The sequence below is a fragment of the Ovis aries genome, chromosome 3 (assembly GCF_016772045.2).
Source record: "Ovis aries strain OAR_USU_Benz2616 breed Rambouillet chromosome 3, ARS-UI_Ramb_v3.0, whole genome shotgun sequence".
Classification (NCBI taxonomy): domain Eukaryota; kingdom Metazoa; phylum Chordata; class Mammalia; order Artiodactyla; family Bovidae; genus Ovis; species Ovis aries.
Window position 1 is genome coordinate 56,889,142 of NC_056056.1, and position 20,449 is coordinate 56,909,590.

Consider the following 20,449-nt stretch of genomic DNA (forward strand, 5'->3'; position numbering starts at 1 on the left):
CTTGGAGGCTGCTTTGAATAGGCAAATTTTGAAGTAGTCCATCTTTTTGCTCATCATCCTTTTCAGTGAGCTTTCTTTGTCCATACTGTTTATCCTTTTTTACTTCTTTTCCTCCATGGCATGTATCTTCTAACTTGTTTTAGAACTTAGTTTGATTTTATGCCTGTCTTCACCCCCTGTTTTAGGCTATCATTCATTGTTGTGTTTTGTTTTTTTTTTTTCTAATATTTATTTATTTTGGCTGCACTGGGTCTACTTTACAGCTCGCAGAATCTCCCTTTTGGCAAGCAGGCATCTTAGTTGGGACATACCAGATCTAGTTCCTTGACCAGGGATGAACCAGATCCCCTGCATTGGGAGGTTGGAGTCTTACCTACTGGACCACCAGGGAAGTCCCTATTATCTTTTAATTCATTCCATAATGGACTGTCTGATGGGCCTTTGGGTTGTTAACAGCGTTTTTATTCAATTAAAAAAACCACTGTGAAAATTCTTTTACATTCTTCCGATGCTCCTGGGCAAAAGATGGCCCAGGGAATTGATTTGAATTGAATTGCAGAGACATAGTAATTGTACATGTTTAACTTGACTAGAATGTGAATAAAATTTGCAAAATGGTTTTGCTGACAGATGTCCCCAGCAGTGACATAGAAGCGTGTCTGTTGCTCCTAGTCTTCACTAGCACTTGATATCCAGAGGCTTCTAGGATTTTGCAGTCAGTCGATGTAAAATAATGGCTCATGGTGTTTTTATTTGCACTTCTTTGATGACTAATGAGATTGAACATCGTTTCATGTATCTATTGGTCAGTTTTGTTTGCTGTTCTTTATAGCGCCCATTGAAGTCTTTGCCCATTTCCCTATTGGATGTTGGTCATTTTCTTCCTGAAATGTTTGAGTTCCTTAGTGTATCCTGTATAGCTAACTCTTGTCTGTCGTGTATGTTTTATTTGTCGTCAGATTCCGGGCCTTGTCTTTTCCATCACTCTAGGATATTAAATGGGAACACACTCCGGTATTCTTGCCTTGAGAATTCCATGGATGGAGGAGCCCGTTGGGCTACAGTCCACGGGGTCGCTAAGAGTCGGACACAACTGAGCGACTTCACTTTTACTTCACTTTCAGGATATCAAAAGTGAAGGAAAAGTCATAATTTTTATGTGGTTGAATGTGTCCCTTTATTGGGCCCTGTGTGTGTGTGTTAAGAAAATGGTTTCTTACTCTGGGTTTATAAAAATATTCCCCTATATTGTCTTCAGAGATTTTTCTCACTTCTCTTTCACACTTGTCTTTAAACCATCTGGATTTGATTCCTGTGTGTGGAATCTGTGGATGGAATTGATTCCTGTGTGTGGAATCTGTGGGTGAGATCCAACTCTGTTGTCCCCGTATATGGCAGGGAGATCACCTGTCTTAGTACCATTTACTGTCTACTCCCTCTTTTCCTCACTGATCTCTAGTGACCTTACTGTTGTGACACAGATTTCAACATGTCTGCATCTGTTTGTGTGTGTGTTAGTCACTCAGTCATATCCAGCTCTGTGACCCCTTGGACTGTAGCCTGTCAGGCTCCTCTGTGCATGGGGTTTTCCAGGCAAAAATACTGGTTCAGTTCAGTTCAGTCACTCATTCATATCCAACTCTTTCCGACCCCGTGGACTGCAGCACACCAGGCTTCCCTGTCTATCACCAATTCTCGGAGCTTGCTCAAACTCATGTCCATTGAGTCGGTGATGCCATCCAACCATCTCGTCCTCTGTCATCCCCTTCTCCTCTTGCCTTTAATCTTTCCCAGCATCATGATCTCTTCCAATCAGTCAGCTGGCCAAAGTATTGGAGGTTCAGCTTCAGCATCAGTCCTTCCAGTGAATATTCAGGACTGATTACCTCTAGGATTGACTGGTTCATAGGAAGCATCACTACAAACAAAGCTAGTGGAGGTGATAGAATTCCAATTGAGCCATTTTAAATCCTAAAAGATGATGCTGTGAAAGCGCTGCACTAAATATGCCAGCAAATTTGGAAAACTCAGCAGTGGCTACAGGACTGGAAAAGGTCAGTGGAATTCATTCCAATGCCAAAAAAAGGCAATGCCAAATAATGTTGAAACTACTGCATAATTGCACTCATCTCGCATGCGAGCAAAGTAATGCTCAAAATTCTTCAAGCCAGGCTTCAACAGTACGTGAACCGTGAACTTCCAGATGTTCACGCTGGATTTAGAAAAGGCAGAGGAACCAGAGATCAAATTGCCAACATCCATTGGATCATTGAAAAAGCAAGAGAGTTCCAGAAAAGCATCTACGTCTGCTTTATTAACTACACCAAAGCCTTTGACTGTGTGGATCACAACAAACTGTGGAAAATTCTTCAAGAGGTGGGAATACCAGACCACCGGACCTGCCTCCTGAGAAATCTGTATGCAGGTCAAGAAGCAACAGTTAGAACTGGACATGGAACAACAGAACGGTTCCAAACTGGGAAAGGAGTACATCAAGGGTGTGTATTGTCACCTTGTTTATTTAACTCATATGCAGAGTACATCATGTGAAATGCCGGGCTGGATGAAGCACAAGCTGGAATCAAGACTGCCGGGAGAAATATCAATAACCTCAGATATGCAGATGACACCACCCTTATGGCAGAAAGCGAAGAACTAAAGATTCTCTTGATGAAAGTGAAAGAGGAGAGTGAAAAGTTGGCTTAAAACTCAACATTCAGAAAACTAAGATCATGGCATCTGGTCCCATCATTTCATGGCAAATAGATGGGGAAACAGTGACAGACTTTATTTTCTTGGGCTCCAAAATCACTGCAGATGGTGACTGCAGCCATGAAATTTAAAGACACTTGCTCTGTGGAAGAAAAGCTGACCAGCTTAGACAGCATATTAAAAAGCATAGACTTTGCCAACAAAGGTCCGTCTAGTCAAAGCTATGGTTTTTCCAGTAGTCATGTATGGATGTGAGGGTTGGACCATAAAGAAAGCTGAACGCCAAAGAATTGGTGCTTTTGAACTGTGGTGTTGGAGAAGACTCTTGAGAGTCTCTTGGACTTTGAGAAAATCCAACCAGTCAATCCTAAAGAATACTGGCATGGGTTGCCATTCCTGCCTCCAGGGGATCTTCCCTACCCAGGGGTCAAATCTGGGTCTCCTGCATTGCAGGCAGATTCTTTACCATTTGAGCACCAGTTTAAGGGTTTTCTGTTCTGTTGCTTTGGTCAGTTTGTCTGTCTCTAAGCCAGTATCCTACTATCTAAATTACCGTAGCTTTATAATAGCTCTTGCTATGTTAAGCAAATCCCTCCATCTTGTTACCTCTTCAGGAATGGCTTGGCTATTTTTGACCCTTTGCAAATTGTGTAAAGATTTGAGTCAGTTTATGTTCCACAAAAAATTCTTTTGTGATTGTCTTTTTATTAGAATTGTACTAAATCCACTGATCAGTTTGGGGAGAATTGGTATTTTATTATGTTGAACCTTCTAGTCAGTGAACCTGGTGTTTTTATTTTTTAAAATCTATTTAATGTCTTTGAACACATTTTTACTAATTTATTTCATAAAGGGCTGCGTATCTTTGGTTAGGTTTATTCATAGGCACTTTTCAGAAATACTACTACAAATGATGTAATTTTTTTATTGTGGTAAAATAAGCACAACGTAAACTCTGTCGTTTTAACCCATTAGCATATAGTTAAGTGCGTGGAATTAGTACTTTCACATTGTTGTGCAGCTATCACCACTATCCATCTCCAGAATTTTTTCATTATCCCAGACTGAAACCCAATAAACAGTACTCCCTCTCTCCCCTTCCACCCAGTCTCTGCTAACTACTGTTCTGCTCTGGGTTTGGGAGGGGCTTGTTTCGTTCTTTGTGAATTTGACTAATCTGGGTACCTCATATGGGAGGAGGACACGGCAACCCACTCCAGTACTCTTGCCTGGAGAAATCCATGAACAGAGAAGCCTGGCGTGCTACAGTCCACGGGATCGCAAAGAGTCAGACACGACTGAAGCAACTTAGCACACAGCACATGAGTACCTCATATCAGTAGACTCAAATGGCATTTTTAAAATATACTTGTCTTTTTTGGAATGAAAAATCAATCAGTATTTTATTGGTGTTTATGTTTGGCTACCTTGCTTAAAATACTTAATTCTGATAATTTAGCAGGAGTTTTCTATATAAACAGGCATATCACATGTAAATAAAAGGCTTTCTTGCTATTATACCTGCCCATTAAGTTTCAAATTTTGCATATTGAGATATTTGGTACATTTTCAAATATGTTGGTTGCCTCTTTTTAAGCTCCTCTTTTATTGTTTTAAACTGTTAGTATTTGATATTCAGTTCTGCTATCAACTCTTTGCCATTCTGATTCTGCTGCTTATTCTTACAAACTTCTTTCTGGTGGTATCTAAGCTTTTGTTGGTATTTTGTGCATGAACTGTCATTCCTTGAAATTTTATTTGTCTGATGCTTGGTGCCGGTGCTTATTTAGGACTATTCTAAATTCTTGACCTAGAACCATTTGGAAGTCTGAATTTGGATTTTTCACTTATGTGAAATCTGGACTGGTTTGTACTGATAGTTATAACTTTTTAGGGTGGTGGTGGTGGTGGTGGTGTTTTGTGCAGAGGGGATTTCAAGGGGCAAGTTTTGTAATCCCCTAAGGATTGCTAGCTCACACATATAGTGAGGGTGTATTAGGGTCTCACCTTTATGAGGAATTGCCTGTTCAGACCCCACCGTGGCAAGCCTGGCAGGTCTTTGCTACCTGTGCTTTGTCATGCAGTGCTGTGAACACGTAAGCTCAGACTTTCCCAAGTAGCTGCCCACCTCCCTGAGTGAGGCCAGTTACTCACTCCTTTTCACTCGACTGTTGCCCTCTTGCTAGTTCATCAAAACATTTTAAAAGTTTTCTTACATTTTGTTAAACATTTTAAGTTACTTCCATGAGAAGTGTAAATCGAGGGAACAGAAATTCCTATATTATTTTACATTGTTGTTTTCAGTCATTTTGGAAAAGAAATCTGGGGTTGTATGTGCATCTTTTTATTTATAAAAATGAAATGAAGAGTGGCCTTTTACAGCTGCTAATTAATGATATTTCTTTTTTTATAGGTGTCAGCTGTGATGCATGTTTAAAAGGAAATTTTCGAGGTCGCAGATACAAGTGTTTAATTTGCTACGATTACGATCTTTGTGCATCTTGTTATGAAAGTGGTGCAACAACAACAAGGCATACAACTGACCACCCAATGCAGTGCATATTAACAAGGGTAGATTTTGGTACGTATTTAAAGTTTAGTGAATTATCGTTTAGAACTTTGTATACGAGTATGAAGAAGTAAAGGCAAAACGTTCTAAAACGATCCCCATTGCATAATGAGGCTCCAAATTCATTAAAAATAACACAAATCTTACTTTTTATTCTAAGTAATTTTTTCTCTTATAGTTTGCTTATGAAAGCCATTCAGAAATAAATACACCTGGCAAAGTGTGAAATGAAACAGTGCCTCGGTAAAGAAGGAGTGAAGTTTAAATTGACTGTTCTTGCTAACAGTACAGAAATCTCATACTGTAGTGATCAGGAAGCAGATTATTTGTACAGTTGATTAGAAGGCACTGTCAGTGCATAAGAAAACCTTTAAATGTTTCATGCTATAATTTCTTACCTAGTCAACACTTGTTATTATCTGTCTGACTGTAGACATTTTAGTGGATGTGAAGTGGTAGTGTCTCGTAGTTTTGACTTGCATTTCTCTGACGGCCAGTGATGCTGCTGACCGTCTTTTCTAGTGCTGATTAGCCACCTGCATATCTGCTTTGGAGAAATGTCTGTTCAAATCCTTTGCCCAACTTTTAATTGGGTAATACGTCTTTTATTATTGAGTTTTCATAGTTCTTTGTGTATTCTGTATACAAGTTCCTTACAGGTGAATGATTTGCAGAAATTCTGTCCCATTCTTTGGGTTGTCTTTTCATTTTCTTGCTGATATGTTTTGAAGCACATAAGTTTTGGTTTTGATAATGTCAAGTTTATCTGTTTTTTTTTCCTTTGCTGTGCTTCTAATGTCATATATAGGAAACCATCACCTAATCCAAGATCATGAAGATGTAAAAATATGTTGTAAAAAAAGTTTTCCTCTAAGGTTTTATAATTTTAGTACCAACATTTAGATCTTTGGTCCATTTTGATTTAATTTTTGTGTGTGGAATGAGGTAGAAGTCCAGCTTCATTTCTCGCATATGACTACCAATTGTCACAGTGTCATTTATTGAGAAGATCCTCTCCCCAGTGAATTGTCTTGGCATTTCTGTTGCAGATCAGCTGACTAGAGGGAAGGGGATAATGGGGTGATGCTAGTCAAAGAGTACAAAGTTTTCTTATGCAAGATGAGTAAGTTCTAGAGATCTAATGTATAGCATGGTCATCATCAGTTCAGTTCAGTCACGTCCAACTCTTTGTGACCCCATGGACTGCAGCACGCCAGGCTTCCCTGTCCATCACCAACTCCTGGAGTTTACTCAGACTCATGTCCATTGTGTCAGTGATGCCATACAACCATCTCATCCTCTGTCATCACCTTCTCCTCTCACCTTTAATCTTTCCCAGCATCAGGGTCTTTTCCAGTGAGTCAGTTCTTCACATCAGATGGCCAAAGTATTGGAGTTTCAGCTTCAGCATCAGTCTTTCCAATGGATATTCAGGACTCATTTCCTTTAGGATTGACTGGTTTGATCTCCTTGCAGTCCAAGAGACTATCAAGAGTTTTCTCCAACACCACAGTTCAGAAGCATTAGTTCTTCGGTGCTTGGCTTTCTTTATAGTCCAGCTCTCACATCCATACATGACTACTGGAAAAACCATAGCTTTGACTAGACGGACCTTTGTTGGCAAAGTAATGTCTATGCTTTTTAATATGCTGTCTAGGTTGGTCATACCTTTCCTTCCAAGGAGTAAGCGTCTTTTAATTTCATGGCTGCAGTCACCATCTGCAGTGATTTTGGAGCCCAAGAAAATAAAGTCTGACGCTGTTTCCCCATCTATTTCCCATGTAATGATGAGACCAGATGCCATGATCTTAGTTTTCTGAATGTTGAGTTTTAAGCCAACTTTTCACTCTCCTCTTTCACTTTCATCAAGAGGATCTTTAGTTCTTCTTCGCTTTCTGCCATAAGGGTGGTGTCATCTGCATATCCGAGGTTATTGATATTTCTCCCGGCAGTCTTGATTCCAGCTTGTGCTTCATCCAGCCCGGCATTTCACATGATGTTTCTCTGCATATGAGTTAAATAAACAAGGTGACAATACACACCCTTGATGTACTCCTTTCCCAGTTTGGAACCGTTCTGTTGTTCCATGTCCAGTTCTAACTGTTGCTTCTTGACCTGCATACAGATTTCTCAGGAGGCAGGTCCGGTGGTCTGGTATTCCCACCTCTTGAAGAATTTTCCACAGTTTGTTGTGATCCACACAGTCAAAGGCTTTGGTGTAGTTAATAAAGCAGACGTAGATGCTTTTCTGGAACTCTCTTGCTTTTTCAATGATCCAATGGATGTTGGCAATTTGATCTCTGGTTCCTCTGCCTTTTCTAAATCCAGCGTGAACATCTGGAAGTTCACGGTTCACGTACTGTTGAAGCCTGGCTTGAAGAATTTTGAGCATTACTTTGCTCGCATGCGAGATGAGTGCAATTATGCAGTAGTTTCAACATTATTTGGCATTGCCTTTTTTTGGCATTGGAATGAATTCCACTGACCTTTTCCAGTCCTGTAGCCACTGCTGAGTTTTCCAAATTTGCTGGCATATTTAGTGCAGCGCTTTCACAGCATCATCTTTTAGGATTTGAAATAGCTCAACTGGAATTCTATCACCTCCACTAGCTTTCTTTGTAGGGATGCTTCCTAAGGCCCATTTGACTTCGCATTCCAGGATATCTGGCTCTAGGTGAGTGATCACACCATCATGGTTATCTGGATCATGAAGACCCTTTTTGTATAGTTCTTCTGTGTATTCTTACCATCTCTTCTTAATATCTTCTTCTGTTAGGTCCATACCACTTCTGTCCTTAATTGTGCCTGGTGGCTCAGATGGTAAAGCGTCTGCCCACAATGTGGGAGACCTGGATTTAATCCCTGGGTCAGGGAGATCTCCTGGAGAAGGAAATGGCAACCCACTCCAGTATTCTTGCCTGTAAAATCCTGTGGACAGACGAGCCTGGTGGGCTACAGTCCATGGGGTTGCAGAGAGTCGGACACGACTGAGCAACTTCACTTTCATTTGCATGAAATGTTCCCTTGGTATCTCTAATTTTCTTGAAGAGATGTCTAGTGTTTCCCATTCTATGATTTTCCTCCATTTCTTTGCATTGATCACTGAGGAAGGCTTTCTTATCTCTCCTTGCTATTCTTTGGAACTCTGCATTCGGATGGATATATCTTTCCTTTTCTCCTTTGCCTTAAGCTTCTTTTTTCTCAGCTATTTGTAAGGCCTCCTCAGACAACCATTTTGCCTTTTTGCATTTTTTTTTTTCCCTTGGGGATGGTCTTGATTACTGCCTCTTGTACAGTGTCATGAACTTCCTTCCATAATTCTTCAGGCACTCTATCTATCAGATCTAATCCTTTGAATCTATTTGTCACTTCCACTGTATAATCATAAGGGATTTGATTTAGGTCATACCTGAATGATCTAGTGGTTTTCCCTGCTTTCTTCAATTTAAGTCTGAATTTGACAATAAGGAGTTCATGATCTGAGCCACAATCAGCTCCCGGTCTTGTTTTTACTAACTGTATAGAGCTTCTCCATCTTTGGCTGCAAAGAATATAGTCAGTCTGATTTTGGTGTTGACCATCTGGTGACGTCCATGTGTAGAGTCTTCTCTAGTGTTGCTGGAAAAGGGATCATAGTTGTATGGTGTATGGTGTTGTATGGTGATCATCGTTAACAATATTGTGTACTGGAAATTTTTGAAGAGGATAGATCTCAAATCTTCACATATACATACACACATAATGGTAACTGTGTAGACGTGATGGAAATGTTAATTAGTTTGATTGTGGTGATCTTTTCACACTATACACATATGTCAACATATCATTATATACAATAAATATATACAGTTTTTATTTGTCAAAGTATATCAGTAAAGCTGTTAGAAAATCAACTGACCATAAACGTCACTTTTAATTTCTGGAGTCTCAGTCTGTTCCATTGATTTGTATGTCTGCATGCCAATACTGTAGTGTCTCAGTTACATAGTAAGCTTTGGAATCATAAAGTATGAATCTTCCATCTTCGTTCATTTTCAAGCTTACTGTGGGTATTGTTAATCCCTTGAATTTTGTGTGAATTTTAGAATTGGCTTGTCAAATTTATACAAAGAAACCAACTGGGATTTTGATAGGAGTTGTTTTGTATCTGTAGATCAGTTTGGAAAGCAATGATAGTAAGTCTGCTACCCTGTTAAAGCAGGATGCCTTTCTATTTATTTAGGTCATTTTTCGTTTCTTTCAACAAAAATTTATAGTTATCAAAGGATAAGTTTTACACTTCTGTTATTAAATGTATTTTTAAATGTTTTATTCTTTTTGCAATTGTAAATGAAATTTAAAAAAAGTTTTCTTTGGGATTGCCCACTCCCAGTTACAGAGAAACAATTTATTTCTGTCATAGATCTTTTATTTAAAAAAAAAAAAAAAAAACTAACAGAAGTTTGGTAACATGTCTACCTTCTATATACATGAGTGATGCCCAGGAAAACAGTAACTCCCTGAAATGGCCCAAGCCTTCATCTTAAATACCATCTCTAGCTAAAGACAAAAGAAGATTTGGGGAGCTGGGTGGGGAGGAGGCCAGTTATGGGAGGTAAACAAGGGTAACTTTGTTTTTGCAGAGTTAAGTTGTTATGTAAATTCAGGTCTTTGCCTCTCCTTTGGTAGGTGTTTCTAGAGGTTTAGTGCTGAACCTCTTCTCTTCCTGCTACAGATGGAGGTTTATCTCATAATGTAAATATCTCTTACAAAAGGTAACTTCTCAGTTTTTAGAGCTTCTCTTGTATCTGCTGTTTTGTTTGTTTTTATTTTTATTGAAGTACAGCTGATTTGCAATGTTGCGTTTAGTTTCAGGTATACATCGATGTGAATCTGCTACGCACATACCTATGTCCACTCTTTAGATCCTTCTCCTGTATAGGTCATTACAGAGTATTGAGTATTGAGTTCCCTGGGCTATACAGTAGGTCCTTATTAGTTATCTATTTTATATACAGTAGCGTGTATATTAATCCTAGTCTTCCAGTCCCCCACCCCAGGTATAGATCTTGTATCCTGTAATGTCACTGAGCTGGTTTATGAGTTCTGCTAGTTTTTTAGTGGATTCAGTAGGATTTTTTATATACAGGATCCTGTCATCTGCTAATAGAGAGTTTTGCTTCTTTCTTTCCATCTGGATGCCTTTCATTTCATCTTCTTGCCTACTGTGATTATCTAATCTCTACTAAAATATTGAATAGAAATGGCCAGAGTGGCAATTCTTGTCTTGTTCCTGGTCTTAGGGGAAAGCATCCACCCTTTCACCAGTAAGTATGATGTCAGCTTGGGGATTTTGTAGGTGCCCTTTATCAGGTAAGGAAGTTCTGTTATTTCTTCTTCTTTTTTTTTGTAAGTACGTTTATCTTCACCTACCCCAAATTCACCTGACAAGTCTTATACATATAATAAATGGTCAGTATATACATAATGGGTTTAAGTATTTTTAAGGTAATCAAGATCTCCCAAAGAATGAAGAAATCTGTCATGTAATAAACATTTTCTTTCATTTTCTCGTCTCACAGAAATGATCCTATCCTCTTATATTAGGTATTTGTTTCATGTTAAATAATGAGATGTTTGTAATGAAGTGATATACTAAAAGAATAGGTGTATGTGGTCATCATGTCTGACTCTTTGCACCCCCATGGACTGTAGCCTGTCAGGCTTCTCTGTCCATGGGGTTTTTCAGGCAAGAATATTGGAGTGGGTTGCTATCTCCATTTCCAGGGGATCTTCCTGACTCCGGGATTGAACCCAGGGAGAATCCCATGGGCAGAGGAGCCTGGTGGGCTGCAGTCAGTGGGGTTGCAAAAGTGTCAGATATGACTGAGCTACATTTTTCTGTATTTTTAAAAAATTGGTAATTATTTCTCAATGCAGTTCCACTCTGTTTTTCAGATTTGTACTATGGTGGGGAAGCCTTCTCCGTAGAACAGCCACAGTCTTTTACTTGTCCCTATTGTGGAAAAATGGGCTATACGGAGACATCTCTTCAAGAACATGTTACTTCTGAACACGCAGAAACATCAACAGAAGTGGTAAGTGAAGCAGCTTTGTGTCTAAATCATCTGGTAAAGTACATTGTTTCTAACACAAGATAGAGCCCTGTCACTATGTTCTGCCTCCTGTTAAGTGTACTGATACTGTTTGCATGATAATTGTTGAAATTATCTCTCAACAGCAACTTTTACACATCCTGGGAAGGTGCATGTATACAAGATAGTGCCCCCTTCTTGTCCCCACTAGCCTTTCTTTCCCTGTTGCAGCTAAAAGCAAATGTGGCATCTTAACCAAATTCAGGCGCCTTTAGTAAATGCATGGTGAAAAGGCTTAAAAAACCCTGACTTGAAACGCACATCTCTGTCTCTTTTTTAAAAAAATTTACTTATGTATTTATTTATGGCTGTGTTGTGTCTTTGTGGCTGCGCGGGCCTTTCTCTAGCTCCCGCGAGCAGGGCTGCTCTCTAGTTGGGGTGCTTGGACTTGTCAGTGCAGTGGCTGCTCTTGCTGTGGAGCACGGGCCCGAGGGCTCGCAGGCTTCAGTAGCTGCCATGCATGAGCCTGATAGTTGGCGGCTCCTGGGCTCTAGAGCACAGGGCCAGTCGTTGTAGAGCACGGACTTAGTTGCTCCGTGGCACGTGGGATTTCCCAGTCCAGGGATCAAACCCGTGTCTCCTGCACTGGCAGGTGGATTCTTCACCACTGAGTCACCAGGGAAGCCCAGCACATGGCTTTTTATAGTATTCTTGCTACCTGGTTGATTTCTCTTCTGTAAGGAAACATTCATAAGAAAATTTTAAAATCTTTAGTCACATATGAAGTAGTAATCCACTGTCACATCTCACTGTAACATGTCATTGGCCTTACTTGGTTTTCATCAGACCATATCTCTTGCTTCTTAGGTCAAAGCTTTGAGCCCCTAGAAGTTCTTCCTACTTTGGTCTTTGCCAGTGGCCAGGGACTCAGAAAAACACATTGAGTCTTGCCTTGAAAACATTGTAGATAGTTTACCTAACGTCTGAGTCAGCATATTTCCAACTTCAAGAAATGATGCATCACCCACAAAGAGTCCGCTTCCTTCATTTCCCATTGGTACCAGTAGATAGAGTGAACCAGGAGAGCTGGGCATATGGGATGGGACTTGGAGAGCTTGGGCACAAACAGCTGCACACTGCTTCAGCGCAGAAGCCCCTGAACGTACTCAGAACAAATTAAGTGAAAATTAAAGGTGGAACCAGATGTTTGAGCTCAGCAAGAGCCCCTCTGAGTTGTAGAGTCCCTACTTAGCCACTGTCATATTCCATCTCTGCTACAGCCCTGCAGTTACAGCTGTGAGGTTCACTCTTATTGCCACGTACAGTTAATTTGATGTTAAAGTTGTTATAAGGTTTATAGTCCAAACAGTCGGTAAATTTCCATTATGTAGTTCTCAAATCAAATTTTCCTAACAGCTCATAAGTGCTCTCATTGACACCTTGTGGAACCTCAGAACACTATTGTCACATTTGACTTAATTTGTTCTTTTTATTCTGCAAAGGTGATTTTGCTTCCTTCTAGAACAGTCCTAGATAACAGTGGGGAGAGTGATGATTTTGACTGCGTGTCTGCCCTGTTTGCGTGGAAAAGTTGGAATAATTTCTCTTTGGTTTAAATTCTGTTATATTTGAATATTTATTTATCATAATAAGGCAGGGTTTCCCAGTTGTAAACCAGGCATTCTTAAAATCATTGTATTAGCCAATAGACCCTAGTATAGTACTGTACTTTCATCACCCCACTGGGATAGGACAGTGTGTCCATTTTCCATATCTAAAATTGGACAGTTCAGTGAAAATTCAAGTCCTCTCCATGAATGAAAAACTAATTGTTCATTTTTTAAAATGAGAAATAACCACCAGCAGCTTTGCCTTTATTTTTCCAGAAAGTAAATACAATTTATTTGTAGTCCTTTGTACCTACCTGATACATGTAGTTTGAAAATTAAATGCCATCTACACATTGCTTTTGTGATCTGTCTCTCATAAGTTGTGTTCAGTTATATGCCTTGCTTTAGTTCCCCAACTTTGGGAACATAGCTCAAGGCAGTGGCCATACTATTTTTTTCATATTCGTATTTGTGGAATACTATAAGGATTTCTCCCTCCTCATCAGCTCTTAGTCTGCATGAACACTGCATCTACCTCTGTTCCCATTCATAGAATACCAGACATTTCAAAGTGAAAAGTAGCCAGCAGACGAGAACCTTTGGTGCGAGCGAGCTTGATTCTTTGAACCAAGTAGGTCGTGTCCCAGATCCAGGGCTGCATTCAGCAGGTATGCCACATGTGGCATGCTGCCGGGGTCTGTGCTTAGGGATCACTGCTGATAACATGCCAGTTAAGTGTGTTGAATGCCTCTAGGTATATACGTGAAGCATGTTATAAGCTCTGATGTGCTACAGATATATGTAAATATCCACCTGATTTTACTGTATGTCCCCTCTCAGCACCCTCCCTTCCTCTGTTTTGCCAAGTCATGGTAAATCAGACATCTTTGAATTCTGGAGTTCAGTAGCAGTGACTCATGTCATTCTGGTAGGTAAGGAATTAAGAGTCACGTAATAACTGTATCTCCTTTTCTATTCCTGCTTATATTTTTCTTTCTAAATGCTCAGTGTGCTGTCCTTCGTTGCCCCTGCATTTACTGCACCGATCCTCTGTGCTACCAGCTTGTACCGTCCTCTGGGACCTCATTCCTCTAACCATCGCCCCTTTGGAACATTTAGGGGCAGGAGGGTATATCACTGCAGATGTTACTGTCATCATTAGGGAGTCTTCACTGATGCCTGGCATAGCTAATATGAAAGTCTATGGAAGGTTAATAGCTTTGTAGTCCTCATCTGTATTTTTGCCTCATTTGTTTCAACTTGGGACTCTAATGCCCTCACCTAAGATTCGCCTCCCTTCTTAAGGTTAATTTCCGATTACTTGAGCTTTTGATGTGAGGATATGGAGGATTCTTCAAAACTAGATATCATGAAAAACAACACCTGACGTAGAATGCATAGTGAAGCTGATTAAAATTTTACAAGCGGATTGGGTATAATCTCAAGAGTCTTTTTATAAACACCAAATCTGATAAACAGTGTGATTTTTGAAGTTAAGGGCAAGTTCTTAAAAACCCTTACAGTTATGAGGTCAGGTAGATTGGGACAACTACCTAGTTTTTGGTTGTGGGAAGAAGTAAGAAAGGAAGTAGTATGCACTTATCAAAATCTATCAGCTGGTAGTAGAAGTGAGCACTAGAGGTCAAATGGGAGTGCAAACGTGAAGGATCTGCTGAGGAGGTGGCCAAGGAGTGTGCAAGAAACGTGGTAGGAAAGCCTTGAACATAAAAACATTAAGCGTGATTCCTGATGATTTTCTTAAGTTTCACATTTGCTCAATAGCACTGCAGCTTATTAGAAAGCCTTCAGGGATTTTTATTGTTGTTTTTTAAGTGAAATGTACCTTTACCTCTAATTAGTGATATATAATTAATATTTCAGTTCTTTGTTTAATAAATTCTTGCAATTTTATATTAAGAATGTTCCATTTTAAAAGGTAAAAGCACTTTTGGGTTCACCAAAGTTGTCTTCTCACATCTAGAAATCTGTGTTGCAGCATATTGCGCTGTTCATAGGCACATCAGTTCTCTAGTATTCCCTGCTGCAAGCGTTTCTCTTTCTGATTTTCATTTGGCTTACTCTTTGTTTTCTTCATCTCCAGAAAGGAGCATAGGGCAGTCTCCTGCTTTGAGGTGTTCTTCATCCATGCAAGTGATACAGCCCCTCCCATTTTAGTGAAGACCTAGATGTTTTTGTAATAATAGCATGGTTGTATTGTGTTCCATTTACACCAATTTGATAAAAAATAATAATAATAAAGGGGAAAGAATGATTTTAGAAATTTTCCATAATCAGACTTTAGACAATTTTATTCTTTTGTGGAAACATAATGACTTAAAAGGTCTTTTAAATCTTTTTTAAGTGAGTCAGAATAATCGGTTTTAGCTGATAATTTATTTAATATTTAAACAATTGAATGTCAATTAAAAGGAATCATAGAGCACAGAATAGAAATTACCCTCATCATTGTGGTATTTTGTGTATAAACAGTTAGATGCATTTGATTCCTAAATTAAACAGGCAGGAAAATATTAGATGAAGTAAACTGCAAACCAGAATAATGTGACAGATATGGTTTATACATCAGGGCTATGAGAAGTTACATATTCTTTAGTTTTATATGGGACTTTTAAATTTTGACCATCAATGTAGTATCTATTTCATTGAAAGACCATTTTAATATGTAAACATATAGAGCTGATAACTTCCCAACACAGGTGTTTCCTCATTAGAACCAGTAATAGTGATGTAAGCCATAATTTTTACAAACCTGCTGATACAACCTTGTACATTTTCTTAAATATTATAATTGACTATTTACTCTTATAAGCAGGTAATCAAGAAAAATAAGCATTTAAAAGCCAAATACACTTTGTTTTAAAAATAGGCTTTGACTGACTGTTACTGCTTGTGTAGTCTGCTTTTCTGTGAACTAACAATGGTATTTTATTGAATTAACATAGGACTTGAAAAATACCTCTGCTGCAGGCAGCTATCTTGCTGCTGCTCAACTGCACTTAGATTACAGAAGACTGGTATTTGTGTTTTTCATTACTTTTGATGCAGAACACTTTCTATTTTATAAATTACTTTTTTCTATCTCTAGTATTTGGCTAACTTTGCACATTTTTAATAATAGTTATTTTGAGCACATTTACTTGTTTAAAATCAGACAGTAGTAATATTCTCGCTTATTAAGGGTGGTATCTTTTTGCCTTTTCATACTGTTCATGGACTTCTCAAGGCAAAAAATTTGGAAAACTGCTCAGCAGTGGCCACAGGACTGGGAAAGGTTAGTTTTCATTCCAGTCCCAACGACGGGCAATGCCAGAGACTGTTCAAACTACCACACAATTGCACTTATCTCACATGCTAGCAAAGTAATGCTTAAAATTCTGCAAGCTAGGCTTCAGCAGCTAGCTGAACCACAAACCCCTAGATGTTCAAGCTAGATTTAGAAAAGGCAGAGGAACCAGAAATCAAATTGCCAGCATCTGTTGGATCATGGAAAAAGCAAGAGAATTCCAGAAAAACATATGCTTCTGCTTCATTGACTATGCTAAAGACTTTGACTGTGTGGATCACAATAAACTATGGACAGTTCTTCAAGAGACAGGAATACCAGGGACAGGAACACCAGACCACCTTACCTGCCTCCTGAGAAAGCTGTATGCAGGTCTTCTTGCAATGGTTAGAACCAGACATGAAACACGGACTGGTTCCAAAAGGAGTACATCAAGGCTGTATATTGTCACCCTACTTATTTATTTAACTTTTATGCAGAGTACATCATGTGAAATGCCGGGCTGGATGAGGCACAGGCTGGTATCAAGATTGCCAGGAGAAACAGCAGTAACGTCAGATATGCAGATGACAGCAACCTTATGGCGGAAAGCAACGAGGAACGGAAGAACCTCTTGATGAAAGTGAAAAAGGAGAGTGAAAAGGCTGGCTTAAAATTCGACATTCAAAAACAAAGATCATGGCATCTGGTCCCATCACTTCATAGCAAATAGGTGGGCAAATAGTGGAAACAGTGTCAGACTATTTTCTTGGGCTCCAGAATCGCTGCAGATGGTGACTATAGCCATGAAATTAAAAGACGTTTGCTCCTTGAAAGAAAAGCTGTGGTCAGCTAGACAGCATATTAAAAAGCAGAGACATTACTTTGCCAACAAACATCGATCTAGTCAAGGCTATGGTTTTTCCAATAGTCACGTATGGATGTGAGAGTTGGACCATAAAGAAGACTGAACGTCGAAGAATTCATGCTTTTGGACTGTGGAGGAGAGTCTTGAGAGTCCTTTGGACTGCAAGGAGATCAAACCAGTCAATCCTAAAGGAAATCAACCCTGAATATTCATTGGAAGGACTGATGCTGAAGCTGAAAATCCAATACTTTGGTCACCTGATGCGAAGAACTGACTCATTAGAAAAGACCATGATGTTGGGAAAGATTGAAGGCGAGAAGAGAAGGGGACAACAGAGGACCAGATGGTTGGATGGAATCACTAACTCAATGGACATGAGTTTGAGCAAGCTCCAGGAGATGGTGAAGGACTGGAAGCCTGGTGTGCTGCCATATATGGGGTCTCAGAGTCAGACACAACTGAGCGACTGAACAACAACAAAGGGTGATATAGCCATTGTTCCCAGTAGATTTTTGAGTTGATAGGAGGGAAGGAAATGTTAGGAGGCACGTTTGGGATTCTAGGTTGTTCTAGGATACTTCTGTTTATATGGGTGTCATGATATTTTAAAAGATGTTTCTATGAAAAATTAGTTCCTTTAGGTGATGTGAAAACCAGAAGGGGAGTCTTTTAAAATATTATGAGAATCAGATGATGATAGCTTTTCCAAGAAAGTGTCATGCCTAGTATTTCAGAATACGTGGTTACCATGGGTAGGTTTTTTTGCTCTGTGTTGATATAAACTCCCATAGGGGAGATGAGTAGGCTGTTTGCAGAATGGGAAAAGCACCCAGTATGAAGGGGAGTGCTGGGAAGAGACCAGTGCATGTAGAGACATTAGTTTTGAGGTTTTCTTTGGCCACTGATTTGATTTCTTCTTTGTCCTGTAAAACACTGATTCAGTATCCAAACAGCTAATTTCAAGGTAGTGCATAGTAATGGAGCTTCTTTTCGGAAGGCATGCAGAAAAATGTGTAGAAAGTGTGGTTTAAATTAAAGATGGGAGCCCCCTGACAGCTGTTGGCAAATTGTAAGGTAGCTTGGAAGTTCTTAAGCACTTTTCCCCACCTTGTCTCTTATTCTCCTGGTACCCCTTCTTTTCCCAGTGTGCTCCTCAGGTTAAAAAAAAAAAAAGAAAACTGGTTAAGAAAATTATTTAAGATGCCAGTCTTGGTATTCACAGCTGAGGTGGTTTTTTTCTAGGAAATCCTACCAGACTCAGCCTCACTTGACATCATTAAGCTCTGGAGAAGAGGAGCCTACAGAGCTGCTGTCATTGTCAGACTCTAATTTAAACTCATTATAAGCAATATAAACCCTACCTAACTTAGGTAGAGTCATTTGTGAGTTTTCACTAAAATTGTCTCTGACTTTGGGTCCAGCATTCCCTGTACCTATCCCCCTGTGGCTTGAAGGTGCTTACCAACACCACCTAACAACACGAGATGCCCCTTTCCTTTTCTTTCTCTAAGCCTGCAGGTGAAATATGTAGCTTACCCCAGGATGGATGAAAACAGTAAAGCTTTGTTGTTGCTTAGTCGCTAAGTCATGTCCGACTCTGTGACCCCATGGACTATAGCCCATCAGGTTCCTCTCTCCAGGAATTTTCGAGGCAAGAGTACCAGAGTGGGTTGCCATTTCCTTCGTCAGGGATCTTTCCAACCCAGGGATCAAACTCAAGTCTCCTGCATAGGCAGGTGAATTCTTTATCACTGAGCCACCGAGGAAGCAACAATCAAACTTTCATTGGGGTTTTTCTTCTAAGTGGTCTTGGACATAATTGCCCACATTCAGAGTGACTTGTGAACAGGATAAAGAAATGGGACTGCTCTGACCACTTTGGAATTATTTTTCATTATGGCTAAATTGATGTTTTTTCAAACATCATTATGAGTTCCCAACACATCAGTATACACATGGAATTCTAATTTATGTCAGGAAACATGTTTGAAACCAAAACTTTATTTAGTACTTTTAAACCATAGATAAAAATGTAAAGGAAAACTGAAATTTTTATGTTTAACAAAAACTCCCTAACATTCTAAATGCTGCTCTTTGGAAGCAGGCAACAGTCCCAACCCAAGCATTAAAATGGGAAAATGGAACTGAGGAGAAAAATAAATTCAGTACGAAGTAGCTCATACTTAATTATAAGTTAATTTGAGTGTTCCAGTGCAACAACAGAAAGCAAAATTATAATTGAGTTAAATAGTGTGCTCCCTCAGCTCTTGAAAGAACCTGTACTGTGTTGGACAGATGGCCAAGGTGCACGTGGCTACAAGCTAGATGCTTCTAAGAAGAGCCCAGAGGTTTATTGCCCATGTAGCACAGATTTTCCACTTTTTGTATCTTCTCAAAGCAAAACTTCACCCTTCAGCCTTATTTTCATTATATCTACAGTTCTGATCAGATAAACTACTTTTAAGTTGGCAAGAGAGCCGAAACCCTGGAGTTACCAGTTAGCCTTAGCAACTGTTAGCTCAGTAGAATGCCACTTCTGTTTTTTGTATGAGGATTAAAATGTAATGCATGTAAGGGGTTTTGTGTGTCATCGTTTTAAATTCTAATAGCTTCTCCAGGATCATCACTTTTCAGTAAAAGAAACTTTGTTAAAAACACCCCCACTGGGGACTTCCCTGGTGGTCCAGTGGTTAAGACTCTGTGCTCCCAGTGAGGGAACCAGAGTTCAATTCCTGGTTGGGAAACTAAATCCCACATGTATCAGTGAAGATCCTGCACAATCAAATAAATAAAAACAAAACCAGAAACACTCCCATTATACTGCAGATGACTGGAAAATCTGCCTTACAGAATAAACGTAGGTTATTTCTAGAGGTGAATTCAAGAGCCCCTTAAAAAGGAAAACACGAATTGTGTCCCAGACATGCTGCTCAAGTGCTTAGTCGTGTCCGACTTTTTGCGATCCCATGGACTGTAGCCTGCCGGGCTCCTCTGTCCATGGGGATTCTCCAGGCAAAGATACTGGAGTGGATTGTCGTGCTCTTCTCCAGGGGATCTTCCCAGCCCAGGGATCGAATCTCCGTCTCTTATATCTCCTGCATTGGCAGACAGGTTCTTTACCACTATCACCACCTGGGAAGCCCCAGACATAAATTGTACCTAAATATTTACTCAGTAAATACTTAATTAGTTAATCCATGTAGCAAAACTATACAATATAACAAATATAGCCAGTCAGAACTTTAACTTTACCCCGTTATCTGGACTTCACAGCATAAGTCCTTTACTTAATGGAAATTAGGACCCAGTTGAAAAGAGCAGCACAGAAAGAAG

At 39.6% G+C, this 20,449-nt stretch overlaps 1 protein-coding gene across 2 annotated transcripts in view; it reads left to right on the forward strand.

The window, feature by feature from the left end:
* KCMF1 (potassium channel modulatory factor 1) overlaps window positions 1-20,449 on the forward strand; it is a 78,888-nt gene that overhangs the window by 40,447 nt on the left and 17,992 nt on the right. For both annotated transcript variants that reach the window (XM_042246027.2, XM_027966725.3), the window contains exons 2-3: window positions 5,126-5,293; window positions 11,219-11,358. In XM_042246027.2, the coding sequence (XP_042101961.1) occupies window positions 5,126-5,293; window positions 11,219-11,358 (308 nt within the window). The remainder of the gene's footprint in view (window positions 1-5,125; window positions 5,294-11,218; window positions 11,359-20,449) is intronic.